The 17,650-nt window shown below is 46.4% G+C and overlaps 1 protein-coding gene and 1 pseudogene across 1 annotated transcript in view; one reads left to right on the top strand and one right to left on the bottom strand.

The window, feature by feature from the left end:
* Positions 1-11,893, bottom strand: part of TCP11L1 (t-complex 11 like 1) — a 48,737-nt gene extending 36,844 nt beyond the window's left edge. Inside the window, exons 1-2 of the mRNA XM_004607886.2 lie at positions 11,756-11,893; positions 6,464-6,653 (exon numbers count right to left, since the gene is read on the bottom strand). Coding sequence (XP_004607943.2) covers positions 6,464-6,629 — 166 coding nt within the window. The 5' untranslated portion in view covers positions 6,630-6,653; positions 11,756-11,893. The remainder of the gene's footprint in view (positions 1-6,463; positions 6,654-11,755) is intronic.
* Positions 11,894-12,646: 753 nt separating this feature from the next.
* Positions 12,647-13,578, top strand: LOC101537291 (40S ribosomal protein SA-like; annotated as a pseudogene).
* Positions 13,579-17,650: the final 4,072 nt, after the last annotated feature.

The raw sequence follows: 17,650 nt of genomic DNA, 5'->3' as shown, positions 1-17,650 counted from the left end.
CTTCAAAACTGTTGAATTTTATGACATATAAATTATACATTAATAAAACTGATTAAAGCAGTCTGATGAAAGCATCTGCTGATTAAAACACGTTCCTAAGGTACTCTGTAGAAAACAGATGATATTCTATTTCTTTAAGATAGTATTTTCTCATACCGTTTGTCAGAAAATAAAGCTGTAATTTATCTATATTAAGTACCAAGACTTCTTACACTCCACTGAGTTCTTATCTTCTAAAAATAAATTTTAAAGGGTGTGGGACACATGTAAAGCTTGATCCCTGGCACCGCATGGCCCCCTGAGCCTCTTTGGAGGTCTCCCCTAGAAGGCCCCCAAGCATCACTGGATGTGGCATTGGCAGCCCCCAAACTCCACCAGGGTGACCTTAGTGGTAACCTGCAGGGTGTGAGTGGCACCACATCCTTGGGCCCAGCAGTGAACTGCCCCTCTGCTGGCTGAGTAACACCAGGAGTGGCACCTGAGCCTCTAAGCATTGGAGAAAGGAGTGCCCCAGAGCACCGAGACCCTGGCTCCAAAACAACAACAACAAATCTTCCAACCTGGGTTCACTCCCCGGCACCCCGTACGGTCACCCCAGGAATGATAACCTACACACAGAGCCAGGTGCAAGCCTTGAGCACTGCCAGGTGTGATCCTTAAGCCAAAGAAAAGCCTTGTTCCCCAAAAGCCCCAAAATAAAAAAATAAAAAAGTCAGCAACCAAGTAGGGAGCATTTCTCATTCTGGGGGTTGCTCACATCTTAACCTGAGATGCACAATTTCTTTCTTTAGGATTTAAAGTAATTCCCTGATACCCTTCTCTTTAGAGAAACCCATTTGAAAAGCTCTCTCTCTGGGGGTATGGTGTCGCCAACAGGTCAACCTGTACCTGTGGGGCGAGTGCATTAGCAGCCTGATGGTGCCTTCAGGCTTCCTGATACCCCAAAGTTGCCTCTCTTCCTGTGGCCAGAGCCCAACAACTTGGGACCAAGTTTACCAAGAAATTAAATGGCCAGAAGTTAGGTATATGGGAGCCATACCCACAAAACACCTCCGGCTCAGCTATACAAGCTCATTTATTGGGCTTATTCCAAAGACCTATAGATACATCTTGAAAAAGATAAAAAGCCACTGTTGATCTCGAACCTTCAGTGCTGAACAAACTGGGGTAAATCGGAGGTGGGAAGGTTGGCCTGATGGCCTGCCCAAGCAGAGCCCCCAACAGTCACTTCCACAATCCAAAATCGCCACCGTATCCCCCACCTGACTCCACCGTCTCAGGATGGATCTCACCAAGATATAATCTGCTGAAAATTCAGGTATGCGGGCTTTGTGACTGAAATCTCCAGGCTTTCTCAGAGTTGAGGTGTACTACCTCCCCCTACTTCCCAATACTCATGGAAGCACTGGCCGTCACCCTCACAAACCAACTCCAGCGCCACTCTGTAAGCTCTACTGCCAGCCTTGCTTCAGAGACCCCTAAATAAATCTCAGAAGAGATCAAAAGCCACAGAAAATCTTGGACCCGTGCATGGCTGAACAGACTGGGGTAAACTGGAGCGGGGGCGGGTTGGCTTGTGCCTGCCCAAACAGAGCCCCCAGCAGCCACTTGCTTCCACAATCCAAAATTGCCACCATACCCCCAGCCTGACTCCACCGTCTCAAGATGGACCTCACCAAGATATAATCTGCTGAAAATTTTGTAATGTAGATCTTAGCACACCAACAGCCGTGATCCAGAGACACAGCAGCAAATTCCAGAAGTCACCACAGCGCTGGAGATCATTCTGGGCTTCATACCGAGCCAAATTCACTGGTGCATCCCAGAAGGAGCAGGTGTGCTCTCCCTACCTACTCCAGTTGGAATCCTGGTGACCAAGAGCTTCCACAAGCAAGGCCCAGATATGTGGGTCCCAGGACTGAATCTCCAGACCTCATGGCGGCAGGGGACCCAGGCTGCCCCCGGCTCCTCACCCACAGTAGACTGGCTGTAATGCCCACATTTTGCCCCTGGGTGTCTTCTTAGCACACCAATAGCCCTGGCCCAGAGACTGAATCCCAACTGAATCCCAAATGAATCCCAAAATGGATTAGTGCCATACAGAGATGTCTCTGGAACCCAATCATTTACAATCTAGAAATTTACATTTACAATCGAGGCTGTGCGAGCTCTTATGATACTCAAAATGAGCAATGGAAAATAAATTACCTAGCATCTGCCCCTGGCAGGTAGGCTTGAAGGGTGGTGGGAAATTTCAAGCAAAACATAATGCCCCAAATTAGAGATAGAGTATCGGGGAAACTGTCTGCCATAGAGGCAGGGTGAGGACTGGGATGTGGGTGGTGGAAAACGTGCACTGGTGGAGGGATGGCTGTTCCATCATTGTATGGCTGAATCTCAAACATAAAAGCCTTGTAACTCTATCTCACGGTGATATAATTTAAAAGAAAAAAAAAAGTAACATGGAGTTCACGCCAGATTCAATTAGCTTAATCAATGGCTGAACAAATAGCAGTACTCCTACATTATTTTTTTAGAAAAAGAAAATCTCTCTCCTCCCCTCTTCCCTTACCCTCCTTATATTTCCCTACATGAAACTATTTTACTTCACTATTCATCTCCTCTGGAAATTCTTCTCTTGCCAGGGATGATGACAAACTTAAAAACCATAGACAGAGGTTAAGACTGAGTCTCCGCCCAGCATCATGTCTCCAAAAGAACATGATGCTGCAGAATCGTCCAGGTAGACTGGTCCAACCTGAGAACTCTGGGGCCTCTTATTCTCCGGATAAGGGCAGGCCTTCTGCTTGAAGGCCCAGAAGGCCATAGTCATACCCAATAGCCTCCACAACTTTTATTTTAAAAAGCCCAGCTATGCAACTGAACCTCATCAGACTGTCAAGCCACTGAATTGTTCCAGGTCTATAGCTCCTGGACCAATACCTCCAAATTTCATAGTACTATCAGTGCATTAGGACCACAGCAAATCTGATGGAAAAGTTGCACAGAAGCCCACCAAGATCAATGAGCCTAAACCGTACCACAGAAGGCTCAGACAGCACCAACCAGCACAGGAGATTCTCAGACAGTGACTTTAGTCACACCACTGAGAGATACAACAACGAGCACAAATTGGCTCTTATTGATGTAAGTGTTGATAATTCCATCTGCCTTTAAGTTTCATCAAACAATATAAATCAAATTTGATTGTGCTGGCCAGTGGGCAGGCTGAGTGGTGGGTGGGGAACTGTGGACACTGGTAGAGGAAAGGGCAGGCACACTGGTGGTGGGATTGGCGTTGGGACATCTAATGCCTGTATTATGAACAACTTGATTTCATGATGTCAAAAAAAATTTTTTTTAAGTCTGAATTTCCTTTTTTCTGCAAAAAGAAACTCCTTGCTCTAGTCTGAGTTCTCATCTTACCAAAATCTTGGGTGTGGGGAGGCAGTTCCCACACTTAGGGAGATCAAGTGGACGTCAGGTTCAGCTTCATGGCTGTCCAGTGGGGTTGGGAGGACGTGAGGGGCCATGCTGGGCCGGAACTGGTGGCAGACAGACTTTACCAACCCTAGCCCACCTAGGACTCTAGAGCACCCCACAGAGCTAAAAAATATGATGTTTACTAGTTAATTACTGGTAATAAAAGAATGTAACTTGGTACTAGCCTGTTGGAGAGATGCACAGGCCAAGTATGGGGAAGGGTGCGGAGCTTCCCTGGTCTCTCTGAGCATTTCTAGGTTCAGCAACTGGGACTCTGGGACTCTTAGTTTTACCACTGGAGCTCATAGTCCTGCATACTACAAAGAAACCTGCAGGCACAGTGCAGGCCATTGATTCTGAACCCCACTTTTGGTATCAATTTTTATGAGAATTTAATGAAAGTTTCCATGATCTTTCTCTTAGAAAAATAGGTACATAAATATTGGGGGGGGGGGTGGTGAGATGGTACAGCAGATAGAGCACTTGCTTGGCATGTGATCAACCTGGGTTTGATGTTCGGCACCCATTATGGTTCCCTGAGCCCAGCCAGGAAACACTCCTAAGCACAGAGCCAGGAGTAAGCCACTGGGTATACCACAAAAACAAAAACAAACAAAAAGCCAAATATAGATATACTTTTTTGGGGGGAGGGCACACCCAGAAGTGCTCAGTTTGCCCTGGCTCTCTATGCTCAGGGATCACTTGTGGCAGGATCGGGGAACCATGCTGGTTTTAACCCAGGTTGGCAGCATGCAAGCCAAGTGTCCTACCTGCTGTAAAATCTCTCCAGTCCTTAATACTTTTTTTTTTTGTCATTTCTAGATCCTCTAAAAACTGGTCATGGATTTAGGGATAAATACTCTTGCCTGAAGGTCACTGACTACATGCATTTGAGGAAAATGTAAGCTAGTGTTGACATTTGGAATGCTGACATTAATTTGGAATCCTGTATCATGGTAGGACGCCAAAGGCAAAGTCATCAAAAGACAAAAGATCTAAACCAAAGATTGTCCTTTATCAGAAACTGATAAAAATAAAAACTATCATGCTAGTGTGCATATTCACATCACAGCAATTAGTCCTGGTATCCTTAATACAACAGATGACATACTAGTAACAATACCACTAACAAATTATTGAGCATTTGTTATGTGCCAACGACTTTTAAATGTCCTACATAAATTCATTTAATCTCTTCTAATCTCTACAACCACACTAAAAGTGTATTTCTGTTTAAAATGAGGAAACACGGCTGGAGAGATAAAAACAAGGGTTAGGGCACTTGCCATGTATCCCACCAACCCCAATCTAAATTCCCGGCACCACATACAGTCTGAGAGCCAGGAGCACTGCCAGGTGTCACTCCTGATCACAGAGCCAGGAATAGCTCCTGAGCTCTGTCAGATGTGGTCCCCAAACACAACAAAACAAACTAAACCAAAATGAGGAAACAGATGCTTTCTAACTATCAGTACTGGAGACAGTTACTTCTGGCTCTCTGTACTCAAGATCACTTCTGGCAGGCTCAGGGAACCATATGGGGTGTTGGGAATTTAGCCCAGATTGGCTGCATGCAAGGCAAGTGCCCTACCTGCTGTAGTATTTCTCCAGTTCTTGACACTTTTTTGGCGGGGGGTCATTTCTGGATTCTCTAAAACTTGATCATGGGTATAGGGATAAATACTCTTGCCTCTTGCATGACGGACTGGCACCGTTTCCCTGAACATGGTCTGACCTAGTTGTGTACTTAGCAAAATCTATGTGGATAATAAACTGGAAATAAAATGGAACCCAATTGTGTCCACTATAAGAATACTATGTTGACCAATAAATTACCTGGGAAGGGCTTTGATCATTTTAGCAGGACCACATCTCAACTCCAAAATGTTTGTACTTCTTCCAAATACAAAGAATCACCGATCAGCTACACTTTGCAGAGATAATATCAACTCTGACATTCTTAGACTGTGACTCTCCCACTTATAACTTACTTTTTTGGATTCACTTCAAAAAGCTTAAGTCTTTTTAATAAAAGATATGAGTTGGGACAACTGCTGGGAAGACATATAGAAATCATCACCCTTTCATCTAGGTCTGCTCCCTGCCAGGGATCTGAAATGACTTCACCACACACACACTGAATCCCCTCAACCTCGTGGGAACTCGGCCCCCAGGCAGTGAAGTTAGGGTGTGGTGAACTCACGTTCAAAACCCCTTTTTTCCCAACCTGCACAAGCACAGTCCTGGCTGGAGCCTGCCTCAGATTTTTCAGACACTCTTAATTAAAGCTGCAATTTGCACTCCACCCTAGTATTTCTCAGAGCATTTAAGAAACATTGGATGTCACTGAGGCTGGAGGAAGGCAGGAATATGCCAAGTACTATCCTAAAATTTTAATTTCTCATGCAACCAATAACCTTAAATAACCAGGATGCTAGCAGAGAAACTATTCTATTAGCTATTCTCTACTTCTAATTAAATCTGTAGCAGAAAGCCTAATAAAAATTTCATCTAAAGGGAGATGGAGCATATATATATATGCAATATGTATGCATATATATATTGCAATGGGTAGGGCATTTATCTTGCATGCAGCCATCCCAGATTTGATTGTTTGATAGTTGGCATCCCATATGGTCCCTCCCCCCACCCCCCACACCACTAGGAGTAATTCCTGAGTGCAAAGCCTGGAATAAATCCTGAGCATTGCCAGGTTTGACCCCAAAAGCGAAAAACTTCCCCCAAATTCATCTAAAAACAATGATTTGTGGGGCAGGAACAATAATGATAGTACAGTGGGTGGGGCACTTGCCTTACACATGGCTGACCTGACTTTGATCCCCAGCACCCCATATGTTCAGGCAAGAATGTTTCCTGAGCACAGAACTGGAAGTAAGCCCACAAACACAGTCGATGTGGCCTAAAACAAATAAATACACAAAATAAAATATTTTTTAAAAAATGATTTGCTTTTGCTTACAGTGAGGTCTTTGCTGCAGTCTTTGGGTGCTAGGAGAGCCTGAATTTTTTGTTTCCTGTAAAGCTTCATCAGAACCTCCCACTGCATCTTCAAGGCCTTGCTCAGAATCCTCTGATTTTGATTTTCCTGCTTCATTTATACTGGATTTGTCAAGGTTCTCAGACATTCTCAGTCAAGTATATTCACTTTCCTAGGAAAGAAAAACAAGTAAATAAACCCAAAAATGTACCAGTTCTGTCACAACCTAGCAATGTGACTCTTGGTAATCATTCCATCTCCTTGGGTTCCTATTTTCTCATCCGTAAAATAAATGGACTTGCTAAGATCTTATCTAGCTGTAATATTCTACTTCAATGACTGAACAGATAGTTGTAAACTGATACTTGTAGTTTACCAAATTTCAAGATCTGTGCCTCAGATAGAGTAACAAATCTGAATATTCTTGTCTCACTCCTGAGTTCCATGTCATAAGAACATGGGACCACTGAACTGGAGAGTTAGTACAGAGAAAAGGGTTCTTGCCCAGCACCCCCACATTATCCCCTGAATGCTTCTAGAAGTGATCCTAAACATAGAGCCACAAGTAAGCTAAGTACAGCCAGGTGTGGCCCCAAATAAAGAAGAAAACAAAGACACAGGACTATTAAACAAGTGTTAGATGATAACACAAATGCTTTAAACTGTCTACTTCTGGGACTGGAGCAATAGTACAGCGGGTAGGGCGTTTGCCTTGCATGCAGCCGACCAGGGTTCAATTCCCAGCATCCCATAGTCCTTCGAGCACCACCAGGAGTAATTCCTGAGTGTAAAGTCAGGAGTAACCCCTGTGCGTCGCCAGATGTGACCCAAAAAGCAAAAAATAAATTAATTATAAAAATTATTTACTTCTATTTTATCCTTGTTTGGCGGGGGGGAGGGGCAGGTGTCAGGGTTCAAAGCCTCACACATTTAAGTTGTGTGCTCTAGCACTGAGCCACATTCCCAGAGCCCCAATTCAATCCTCAAATTCTTTATTTTTATTCCTGAGATTTCAGGAAATAATATTTTTAATCAGGGTTCTATGAGAAACCCTCTTCAACTGGGTTGAGGAGCTGGTTCCCTGATCTCATTCCTACTGAAGAGATAATAAAGGTAGAATATTATAAAACAGCGAAAAACTGTAGCACTGTAGCACTGTCTTTTTGTTGTTCATCTATTTGCTTGAGCGGGTACCAGTAACGTCTCCATTGTGAGACTTGTTTTACTGTTTTGGGCATACTGAATATGGGTAGCTTGCCATGCTTTACCGTGCAGGTAGGATACATATGGATCAAATATTTTTATGAACCCCTTGCCAGGAAAAGGTGGTGAGTAAAGTAGAAGTTGCAAACAATGATAATAGCATGTGGTTGGGTAGACTTTTAATTCAGTGGTGGGGGGTTGGATCTTGGGCCACACTCAGAGGTGCTAAGACCCCTAGCCGTGTCAGGGGAGTATATGAGGTGCTGAGGTTTTGAAGCAGGGTTCAAAAGTCCAGGGCTAGCAATCCAAGCACTCCCTCCTATACTCTAGCCTATACTCTAGTCTCTCTAGTCCAGATGTTTTAAGGATTTTAGCACAAATTTAAAAAAAAAACAGGAATAACAACATTTTCAATTTCTTTAGACTGGTTTAAAAGAAAACTTGGAGGGAGCTGGAGAGATAGTACAGCATGTAAGGCATATGTCTTACATGTGGCCAACCCGGGTTCAATCCTCAGCATCCTATATGGTCCCCCTGAGCAACACTAAGAGTAATTCCCTTAGTGCAGTGCCAAGGGTAATCCCTGAACATTGTTGGGTGTGACCCAAAAAAACAATACAAAAAATTGGAGTCTGGGATATGACTCAATGATAGAGCACGTGTCTTGCATGTTCAAGGCCCTGAGGTCAATCCCCAAAGCACCCCATGGCTCCTTGGGCACCACAAATGTGGCCCTGGTAGTCCTGAAGCATCATCAGCAGTGACCTCCATAACAAAAGCCAACAAAAATGCAAGTCCTGGGGCTGGAGTGATAGCATACTGGGGAGGGTGTTTGCCTTGCTCACAGCTGAACCGGGTTTGATTCTCAGAATCCCATATGGTCCCCTGAGTACCGCCAGGAGTGATTCTTGAGTGCACAAGCCAGGATAACCCCTGTGCATTGCTCAAAAAGAAAAAAAAAAGCAAGTCCACAATAGTTGCCTGTTATTTACTGTAAAAGCATTTGTCAGTTTCCTTCCAAGGTTTTGTGTATGTGATGCCAGGAATTGAACCCAGGCCCTCACATAGGCGAAGCATAGGAGCTGCATCCCTAGTCCCAGGGCTTTCCCTCACCCCCCTATATGTTTATTGAGCTATGACTGGAATGATAGCACAGTGGGTAGGGCATTTGCCTTGCATGTGGCCAACCCAGGTTTGATTTCTTCGTCCCTCTCCGAGAGCCCGGCAAGCTACCGAGAGTATCCCGTCTGCACGGCAGAGACTGGCAAGCTAGCCATGGCATATTCAATATGCCAAAAACAGTGACAACAAGTCTCACAATGGAGACGCTACTGGTGTCTGCTCGAGCAAATTGATGAACATCAGGACAACAGTGCTACGGACAGTGCAACAGTGCTACAGTGCTATGTTTATTAAGAGCTTGCTTGCTATTCATTTATAAGATGCCTCTAACTCCGGGAGATGACACAAAGTTTTTGCATAAACAACACCGAAAGTAATTAGCATCTGTACTATTAGCACCTGAAGATCACAAAACGTTTTCATAAACATTAATTTGACTTTATTACATACCTGGAAGATAATCAAGGGATCAAAAGAAGTGTTTCCTTTTGAGAAGTTTGGCCTGCACATGACTGCGGATGCTGAGAACCAAACTGCTTGATATAATTATTGAAAATTTTAGAAACTTCCAATAAATAAGACGAAGTTGCTGGAATTGGTATTTTCAGGCCTGTATTGTTTAATATGAGGGTTGCTTTAATAAACTTTCCCTTCCTACTTTACCTTCTCCTTTTTGTGTGTGTGGGAGGGGGTCACACCCAGTGACGCTCAGGGATTATTCCTGGCTGTCCACTCAAGAATTACTCTTGGCAGTGCTCGGGGACCACATGGGATGCGGGAGATCAATCCCAGTTCAGTCATGTGCAAGGCAGAGGTCCTACCCACTGTACTATCACTCTGACCCACGTCCCACTTTTTTTTTGTTGTTGTTTTTGAGGCTGCTCCGACTGGAGCTCAGGGGTTACACCTGGTGGTTTGGTACTTGGGGGAACTGAGCCGTGCCAGGGATCAAACCCAGGCCTCCTGCATGCACTCAGCCCGCTGAGACATCCCCTGGCCTCACTTTACCTTTTAACATACTGCTCCAGGCACCCCTCTCCACTTTCCTTCATCCTATTTATGCTCTGGAAATGGTCCAAGATTCAAGAGATAACACTGCCAACATACTCTCTGATAAAGGACAAATAAAAACACTTCTAATTTTATCCTGCTCACATGCTGAGAATGAGCTCAGAAAGGATGAAGTAATGCATTCTGTCCATTGAGGAGAAAGGGGCAGGGTTTTCGGATCTGCGCTAAGTACACTAACCTCATCCTTGGGAAAAAAAAAATGACTCGGGTGCGTCCTTCTCCCCAGGACATTTCCCCAACCTTCTCAGTGTTTGCATCTTCTTCTGAACTCCTATGTGGCCTGGTGTCTAGACATCTGGCATTCATCACTGCCTAATGCAATTCAAAATATGCTTATTTAAATAGGAATAAAAAGATAAAAGACATAGAAAGATGGTCTGGAGAAAGCAGATATGATTATAAAGAACCAAAGTGAACCTTAAGCTTAAATGGCTTTATGAATCACTAAGGGTAAATACAGCAGAGGGAGAAACTAATTCTGCCTATCTATCCCCATAAAGGTGATATCTGAGCAGGTCTGCCGAGGGAGAGGAGAAAAAGAAGATTTGTCTGGAAAAAAAAAAAAAGAAGATTTTCCCTCGACCCGAGGGAAAGCACAAAACAGAAAGTCTGGAAAGGCAAAGGAAGTAGAAACGGGGGCATTTCATTCAGGACAAGGCTGGCGAGTGAGAAGAAATAAAGAAGTGACAGGCGATGATGCCTGAAAGCAGGTCAGAAGGAGACAATTGATAATCTTTACAATACAGGACCTGAGCCTAGATTTTAATATAGGGGGTGGGGAGCCGTGTCACTATTGAGCTACATTTCCAGTTCTACACTGTAACTTCCTTTGTGGGGAGGGTGGGTTGGTCACACCTGTCGGAGCTGGGGGCTCCCCCAGGCGTGGTGCTTGGAGGGTGCCTGAGCTCCGGGTTCCTAGAGGACACTCCAGCCCTTCAGGGCCATCTACCCCGCCGCTAGTCTTGAACTTTTGGGGGGGCTGGGGATGGGGTGTGGAACTGGCCCACATCCACCCCGTGCTCACGGCTTTCTCCTGGCTCTGAGCTCAGGGATCACTGTGCAGGGCTCGGAAGGAATCCAGGTGTGCTGCAACCTCTGGACCTCCAGCCCCTAGACTTGAATTTCGGAAGGACCAGCGCCTTGCAAGGATGCCAGCAGACTCTGGGAGGGGGTGGGGTGCGGCATATCCCCGCCCCAAGCAGGTGGATATAGCTGTGTCACGTCTGGCTGCCCGGGTCCGTGGGGCGTTGGTCTCGGACATCCGGGAGAGGCAAGTCTGGCTCTTTCTGAGCTGTGGAACTTGCGTTTCCCCGGGGCCCAGCCCACCTCTTCCGCTCTGCTGGGATGAGCCCAGAGCGCGCCGGGCCGACTTGCCACCACCCGGGTCGCTAGGGCGCGGAGCCACGCGGCAGCGCGAACCTGCCACGGGTCCTCGAGCGCCCATTCATTCCACCCCGCCGCCACCGACGCGGGCTTGGCGGGGAGGAATCGGTGCAGGGGAGCGTCCCCGGACGGGCAGAGCGTCCACCCAAACCGCTGACCAGCAGAACCGCCCCCCCCCTCGCCCCCGGCTCCCCGCCTCACCCCCGCCAAGGGTCTTGCAGCGAAAGAATGAGGATCTGTCCACCGACGCTGGATAGGGGGGGAGGTCACTCGGTGCCACTCTCTGCCAGCATCCACATCCCGCAGTAAACAAGTGCTCAGTCGGCGAGGGAGTGGCCCAGCGGCAGCCCGAGAGGGCAGAGGAGAGGGGCGTGGGACCCAGGCCTCTCGACCCTTCTCCTCACCCGCCGTCCCGGCCTCTGCTTCGCTTCCACCGGACATCACGGCTCGACCCGAGGGAAAGCACCAGGTTCCGACCCGGCCGCAGCCTCTCACCTGCAGGGGACCCGGCGATTTCCCTCCTATCGGTCCAGTCTAGGAGCAGCGGGGCCGGCGCGGAGGCACTGGTGGTGCTGGTGGTGGCGGGGAGAGCGGTGCGCGCTGGCAGGTGCAACTCAGCCTCGGCCCCACCGGGGCTGCATCCCTCGCCGCGCTGCGGACTCTCCTCCCTGCCCCGCTCGGCAGAGAGCGGCCAGCGAGCCCGCACCCCGGCGTCGGCCAGCGGGGGGAGGCAACTCCTAGCGGCGAGGCGCCCGCCCCACATAGGGAGGCGCCATGTTTCCGTACGGAAAAGAGGGAGGCGCGTTCTGCGACTAGAGGTGGCCGGGGGCCGGTAGAATCGGTGCCTCGGGCCCGAGAGTGCCACGTTTCTGAACGCGGTAGCGAGAGGGTTAGGCTTCACACAGGCATGGGGGTCCACTCAAGAGAGCGAAGGCGCGGAGCTTGAAAGGTGGTCGCCCCCATACTGGGAGGCGCCATGTTTTTGTACGGAACTAAAACCTCGCGGGGGCGGGGCCGGAGCTCTCTAGGGAGAACGACCGTGGTTGAGTGGACCTTGTCCACCAGCACCGTCCAGGAAAAGGACACTGAGTTGTCATCGTGTTCAAAAGTGTTCTTCCGCCGCGGTTTCAGATTTTGAAACTACCGCGTTTTTCATGTGCAGACCCTGCTTTCCCCACCACCATTTTTGCTGTTGAAAACTAGTTATTGCAATGGACGCGGCATCCTGTATGGCTCGGTTCCCGGTATCCCATATGGACCCTCGAGACCCGCCAGGAGTGATAACTGAGTGCAGAGTCAAGAATTAGCCTTCTTTTCGCGCTGCCCAGCGAGGGATCCATACGGCGTTGTTCACGATTCCCGTCGTAACTTAAAGGGAAATTTCACAATGTCCGGAGCCCTCAATGTCCTGCAGATGAAGGAGGAGGATGTCCTCAAATTCCTTGCACCAGGCACCCACTTAGGTGGCACCAACCTGGATTTCCAGATAGAACAGTACATCTACAAAAGGAAAAGTGATGGCATCTACATCATAAATTTGAAGAGAACCTGGGAGAAGCTTCTGCTGGCAGCTCGTGCCATTGTTGCCATTGAAAACCCAGCTGATGTCAGTGAGATCTCATCCGGGAATACGTGCTGTGCCAGCGTGCTGTGCTGAAGTTCGCTGCTGGCATGGGTGCCACTCCAATCGCCGGCCGCTTCACTCCTGGAACCTTCACCGACCAAATCCAGGCGGCTTTCCGGGAGCCCAGACTGCTGGTGGTTACTGATCCCAGGGCTGACCACCAGCCCCCCACAGAGGCGTCTTAACGTGAGCCTGCCTACCATTGCTCTGTGTAACACAGACTCTCCTCTGCTGTGTGGACATTGCCATCCCTTGCAACAACAAGGGAGCTCACTCTGTGGGTCTCATGTGGTGGATGCTGGCCCGGGAGGTTCTGCGTATGCGAGGCACCATCTCCCGTGAACACCCATGGGAGGTCATGCCTGATCTCTACTTCTACAGAGATCCTGAGGAAAGTGAGAAGGAAGAGCAGGCTGCTGCCAAGAAGGCCGTGACCAAGGAGGGATTCCAGGATGAATGGTCCTCCCCAGCGCTGGAGTTCACGGCGACTCAGCCTGAGGTTGCAGACTGGTCTGAAGGGGTGCAGGTGCCCTCTGTGCCCAATCAGTTCCCTACTGATTGGAGCGCTCAGCCTGCCACAGAAGACTGGTCTGCAGCTCCCATGCCCCAGGCCACGGAATGGGTTGGAACCACCACTGAGTGGTCTTAAACTGTTCTAGACTCAAACGGAAAGTGAAAATAAGGTTGACGGAAAAGAAATGAGTTTCTAAAAAAAAAAAAAAAAGAATTAGCCTTAAGCACCACTGGGTGTGGCCCCCCCAAAAAGAAAAAAATGTCGCACATGGGGGGCCGGATAGGGAAGATGTTTCCTAACTCCGGTTCAATATCTGCATACGGTATAGTCCCTGAGCACTGCCATGGGTGCTCCCTGAGCACAGGGCCAGAAGTAAGCCCTGAGTATGCTGTGTGTGCCCCCTCCCCTCAAATATCATGCATAAGGACAGGAGTGGCAGGATTTGGGTATCTGAGGGTGGGAGGTGCAATAACTGTATGCCAAAAGCATAAGCAGCACTATGGAAAACCAGTGTTACTTTCACAATAATAGTTACTCCTAGCCAGGGATGCACGCTACTTTGGCATGAGGCCCTGGGTCCATTGGCAGGTGCACCTGCTGAGAGTAATAGTCAGGCCCACCACTGTCAAGCCTCACTTTAATGGCACAGAATGTGTTTCATTGGGAAGGGTGGCAGAGGGAGTGTGGGCGGTCATCTAAGTGACTACTACACTTAGAAGAGTGAAACTTTGGTGGCCACTACACATAGAACTAAGAGTGAAACTTTGGCCCTTGAAAAGCTGAAGGTGGAGGCTTAAAGGATGTGGAAAATGGTACCCATGAGGGTTCCACAAACTCAGGTAGTTCATAGACACAATGAGTACTGGAGAATTCTATGTTGTGTTCTAGAAAGGAAAAAATTTCCATTGGCCCTTTCTTATTAGGCCACTTGGTGTGGGGAATATAAATTAAGCATGTGTGAGGTCTTATGTTGGATCCCCACATTCTCATGACCTCTTGCATGACCTCTTGCCCACCTCCAATCTTCACCCACTTGCCCCGAGCACCACATGATCCCCCTGAGCACCAGCCCGGGCTGTGACCGTGGAGACTCAATGCCATAGAGGTGACTCTAAAAATCCCAGCACTGCAGGTCTTGATGCTCGGACTCTTCATTAAACCACAGGCCTTAAGGGCTGAAAATTGCTATTGGGACCCCTCAGCCTCCTGAGCACTGCTTTGGTACTCCTCAAAAAAAAAAAAAAGACAGGACTGAAGGAATGCCTCAGTGATAAAGCACTTGCAGTGTGAGCCCCTGGGTTTGATTCCCATTACTGCAAAACAAACAAACAAAAACCCAAAACCCTCACCATTTGTCAGTATGCCTTCAAAGTCTATTCAGGTTCTAGTGAAGTCAGAGAAAGACAAATGCTGCATGATATGGCATACAAGCATGCCAGCAAAAAAAAAAAAAAAAATCCAAGCTCATAGACACACAGAAAAGCTTGGTAGTTTCCAGAAGCAGGATTTGGATAGGCAAAATAGGTGAGGTGAATCAAAAGTGAATCAAAAGGTTCAAAAGTGAACCAAAAGGTACAAACTTCCAGGGCTGGAGAAATAGTACAATAGATAAGGCACTAGCTTTGCACACATCTGACCTGGGTTTGATCCTTGGCAGATGAGCTCTGCTAAGAGTAATCCCTGATCCCAGAGTGTGTGTGTGTGGTGGGTGGGGGGGGAGGGGTCGGGGAGGGAACGGGCGAGGAGGGGGAGGAAGGGGAGGGGAGAGAGAGAACATAATATATCACAGCAATTGCATTTAATACTCATACACATATGAAAAGTTGATTAGCACCAAATCTTAAGTCTTAATCACAATTAAAAATATTTTCACTGGAGGCCAGAGATAATACAGGGTTGCATGGTTCAATTCTAACACTAAATATTATAACCAAGAATCATCAGAAATGATTCCTAAGCACCACTGGGTGTCACAGACACACACATAGCCTTCCCTCCTAATAATACAGACCTAGCACTTTTGTAATAAATACAACATATTAAATCATTCTCATATGCATAAAACTTATACCAATTATATCCCCATTAGATATATATATATAATAAACAAAATATCCCTTTGTTCTGGGGCCACACCTGATAGTGCTCAGAACTTACTCCTGGCCCTGCACACAGGGGTCACTCCTGCTGACTCTCAAGGGACCATATGGTGTCCTGGGGATTGAACCTGGTTTGGTCTTGTGCAAGGCAAGCATATTATCTACTGTATTATCTCATGGGCCTCTAAATATCCTGATACCTGAAGATGTTTAAATTAAAAACAGATTTCAAGGGGCCAGAGAGGACAGAAGATAGGCCCTGGGCATACTAGTGCAGCCTGGTTTGAATCCATGGCACCACATACAACCCCCCGATGCTTTCAGGAGTGACAGGAGTGACCCCTCAGCAGCAGGAGGAAGGTGTGGCACAAAGACAAAAATAATAACAGAATTGGATGAAATGCTAAATTTCTTTAATGGGATATATAATAGAATCTCCAAATCCCTTTCCTAGCACGTGTTCTGTTAAAACTGTATCCTGTATTCAGATGTCTCGTCATTGGAAATGCTTCCTGTAATGCTGGTGTGAGTTGGAGACCTGTTTTGCTTACATACATTCTTTTTATGTAGTTGGGGCCAGAGGAGATAGTTCAAGGAGTAGAACACAGTAAGGTGCTCGCACACAGATGATCAAACCTGGTTTGAACTTTGCACGTGGCCGATGTGGGTTCAATCTCTGGCATCCCACATGGCTCCCAAGCATCACCAAGAGTAATCCTTGAGAGATCCCTCAGTAACCCCTGAGTGCCACCAAGTATGGCCCCAAAACAAAAAGAAAGTGTTTAAAATTTTCTTTTTTAAATTTACTATTTTCTGAAGTAGCTCAGTTTCTGTAAATTTACTCCCTCTAAAAATGTGATGGATGGGGCTGGAGTGATAGCACAGTGGGTAGGGCGTTTGCCTTGCACACGGCCGATCCGGGTTTGATTCCCAGCATCCCATATGTTCCCCTGAGCACCGCCAGGAGTAATTCCTGAGTGCAGAGCCAGGAGTAACCCCTGTGCATTGCCAGGTGTGACCCAAAAAGCAAATATGTATATATATATATATATATATATATATATATATATATATATATATATATATATATATATATATATATATATATATATATATATATATATATATATAAATGTGATGGACCGACCCTAAAGTATTTTTAAGGTGATAATTAATGAACATATCCCTTATAACATTAAAATGCTGAAATTCTTCAGCTTTCACCATGAATTTATAATACAAAGCAGAGCAGCACAGTATATTTGATATTATGAAACTTGCGGGTTTGTGTCTTTTAAAAAATGTATCTTTATATGTATGCTAAAAATTTATAGATCAAGGGGTAAGATATCTGAAATACATTGAAGTAGGAGAAAGGAATGAGTGGGAAGATTGGGTAAAACAAGGCTAGGTACATGTTGACAATTGCTAAAACTGAATGATAAGTTCACTTGTATAATTTCATTCACCACTTTTTGATTTCTGGGTGGTGCTCAGAGAGTCACTTCTGGCGGTGTTTTGGGGACTGTGTGGCACAAAGATTAAGTGTAAGCCTCATCCACAGTCTGTGCTCAGGGGCTAGAGAGAGAGTACAGCAGGTAAAGCACCTGCCTTGCATGCAGTCAACCTGGGTTTAATCCCCAGCAACCCATATGGTCCCTTAAACATGGCCAGACATGACCCCTGAGCACAGCTGGGTGTGGCCCAAAAGCCCAAAAAAGTCTGTGTTCAGACCTTTGGGCTATCTCTCTGGCCTCCTATCCTTTCCAATTTTTATTCATTTGAAGTTTTTCCATAATAATCTTTGAACTATATTAAAGTTTTCTAAAGCATTATGGTAAATTAAATTTCTGACTTGTATACAGTTTATGTAATTAGCATCTTCACTTGATCAAAGCCTAAAGTTCTATCTTGTAGTGAAGGAGAACCTTTCAAGGTACAAACCGCACTCCTATTAACATTTAATTACAGACTTCCCTATGTTTAATACTTCCTTATGTAAACACTGCTATGAATTTAAAAATCATTTAAATTCCTATGCTGTTCTATCAAGTACTGTGCACAATTGTGAATCAGCTCACCTAAAAGAGGTCAATACTTAGCAGCAATATACCAACTAATATTTAATTTCAGGCACACATGGTTATAAAAAT

Source organism: Sorex araneus, chromosome 6 (genome assembly GCF_027595985.1).
Source record: "Sorex araneus isolate mSorAra2 chromosome 6, mSorAra2.pri, whole genome shotgun sequence".
NCBI lineage: Eukaryota > Metazoa > Chordata > Mammalia > Eulipotyphla > Soricidae > Sorex > Sorex araneus.
Note: the sequence above shows the minus strand (reverse complement) of the source record. Positions and strands in the feature narration are given on the sequence as shown.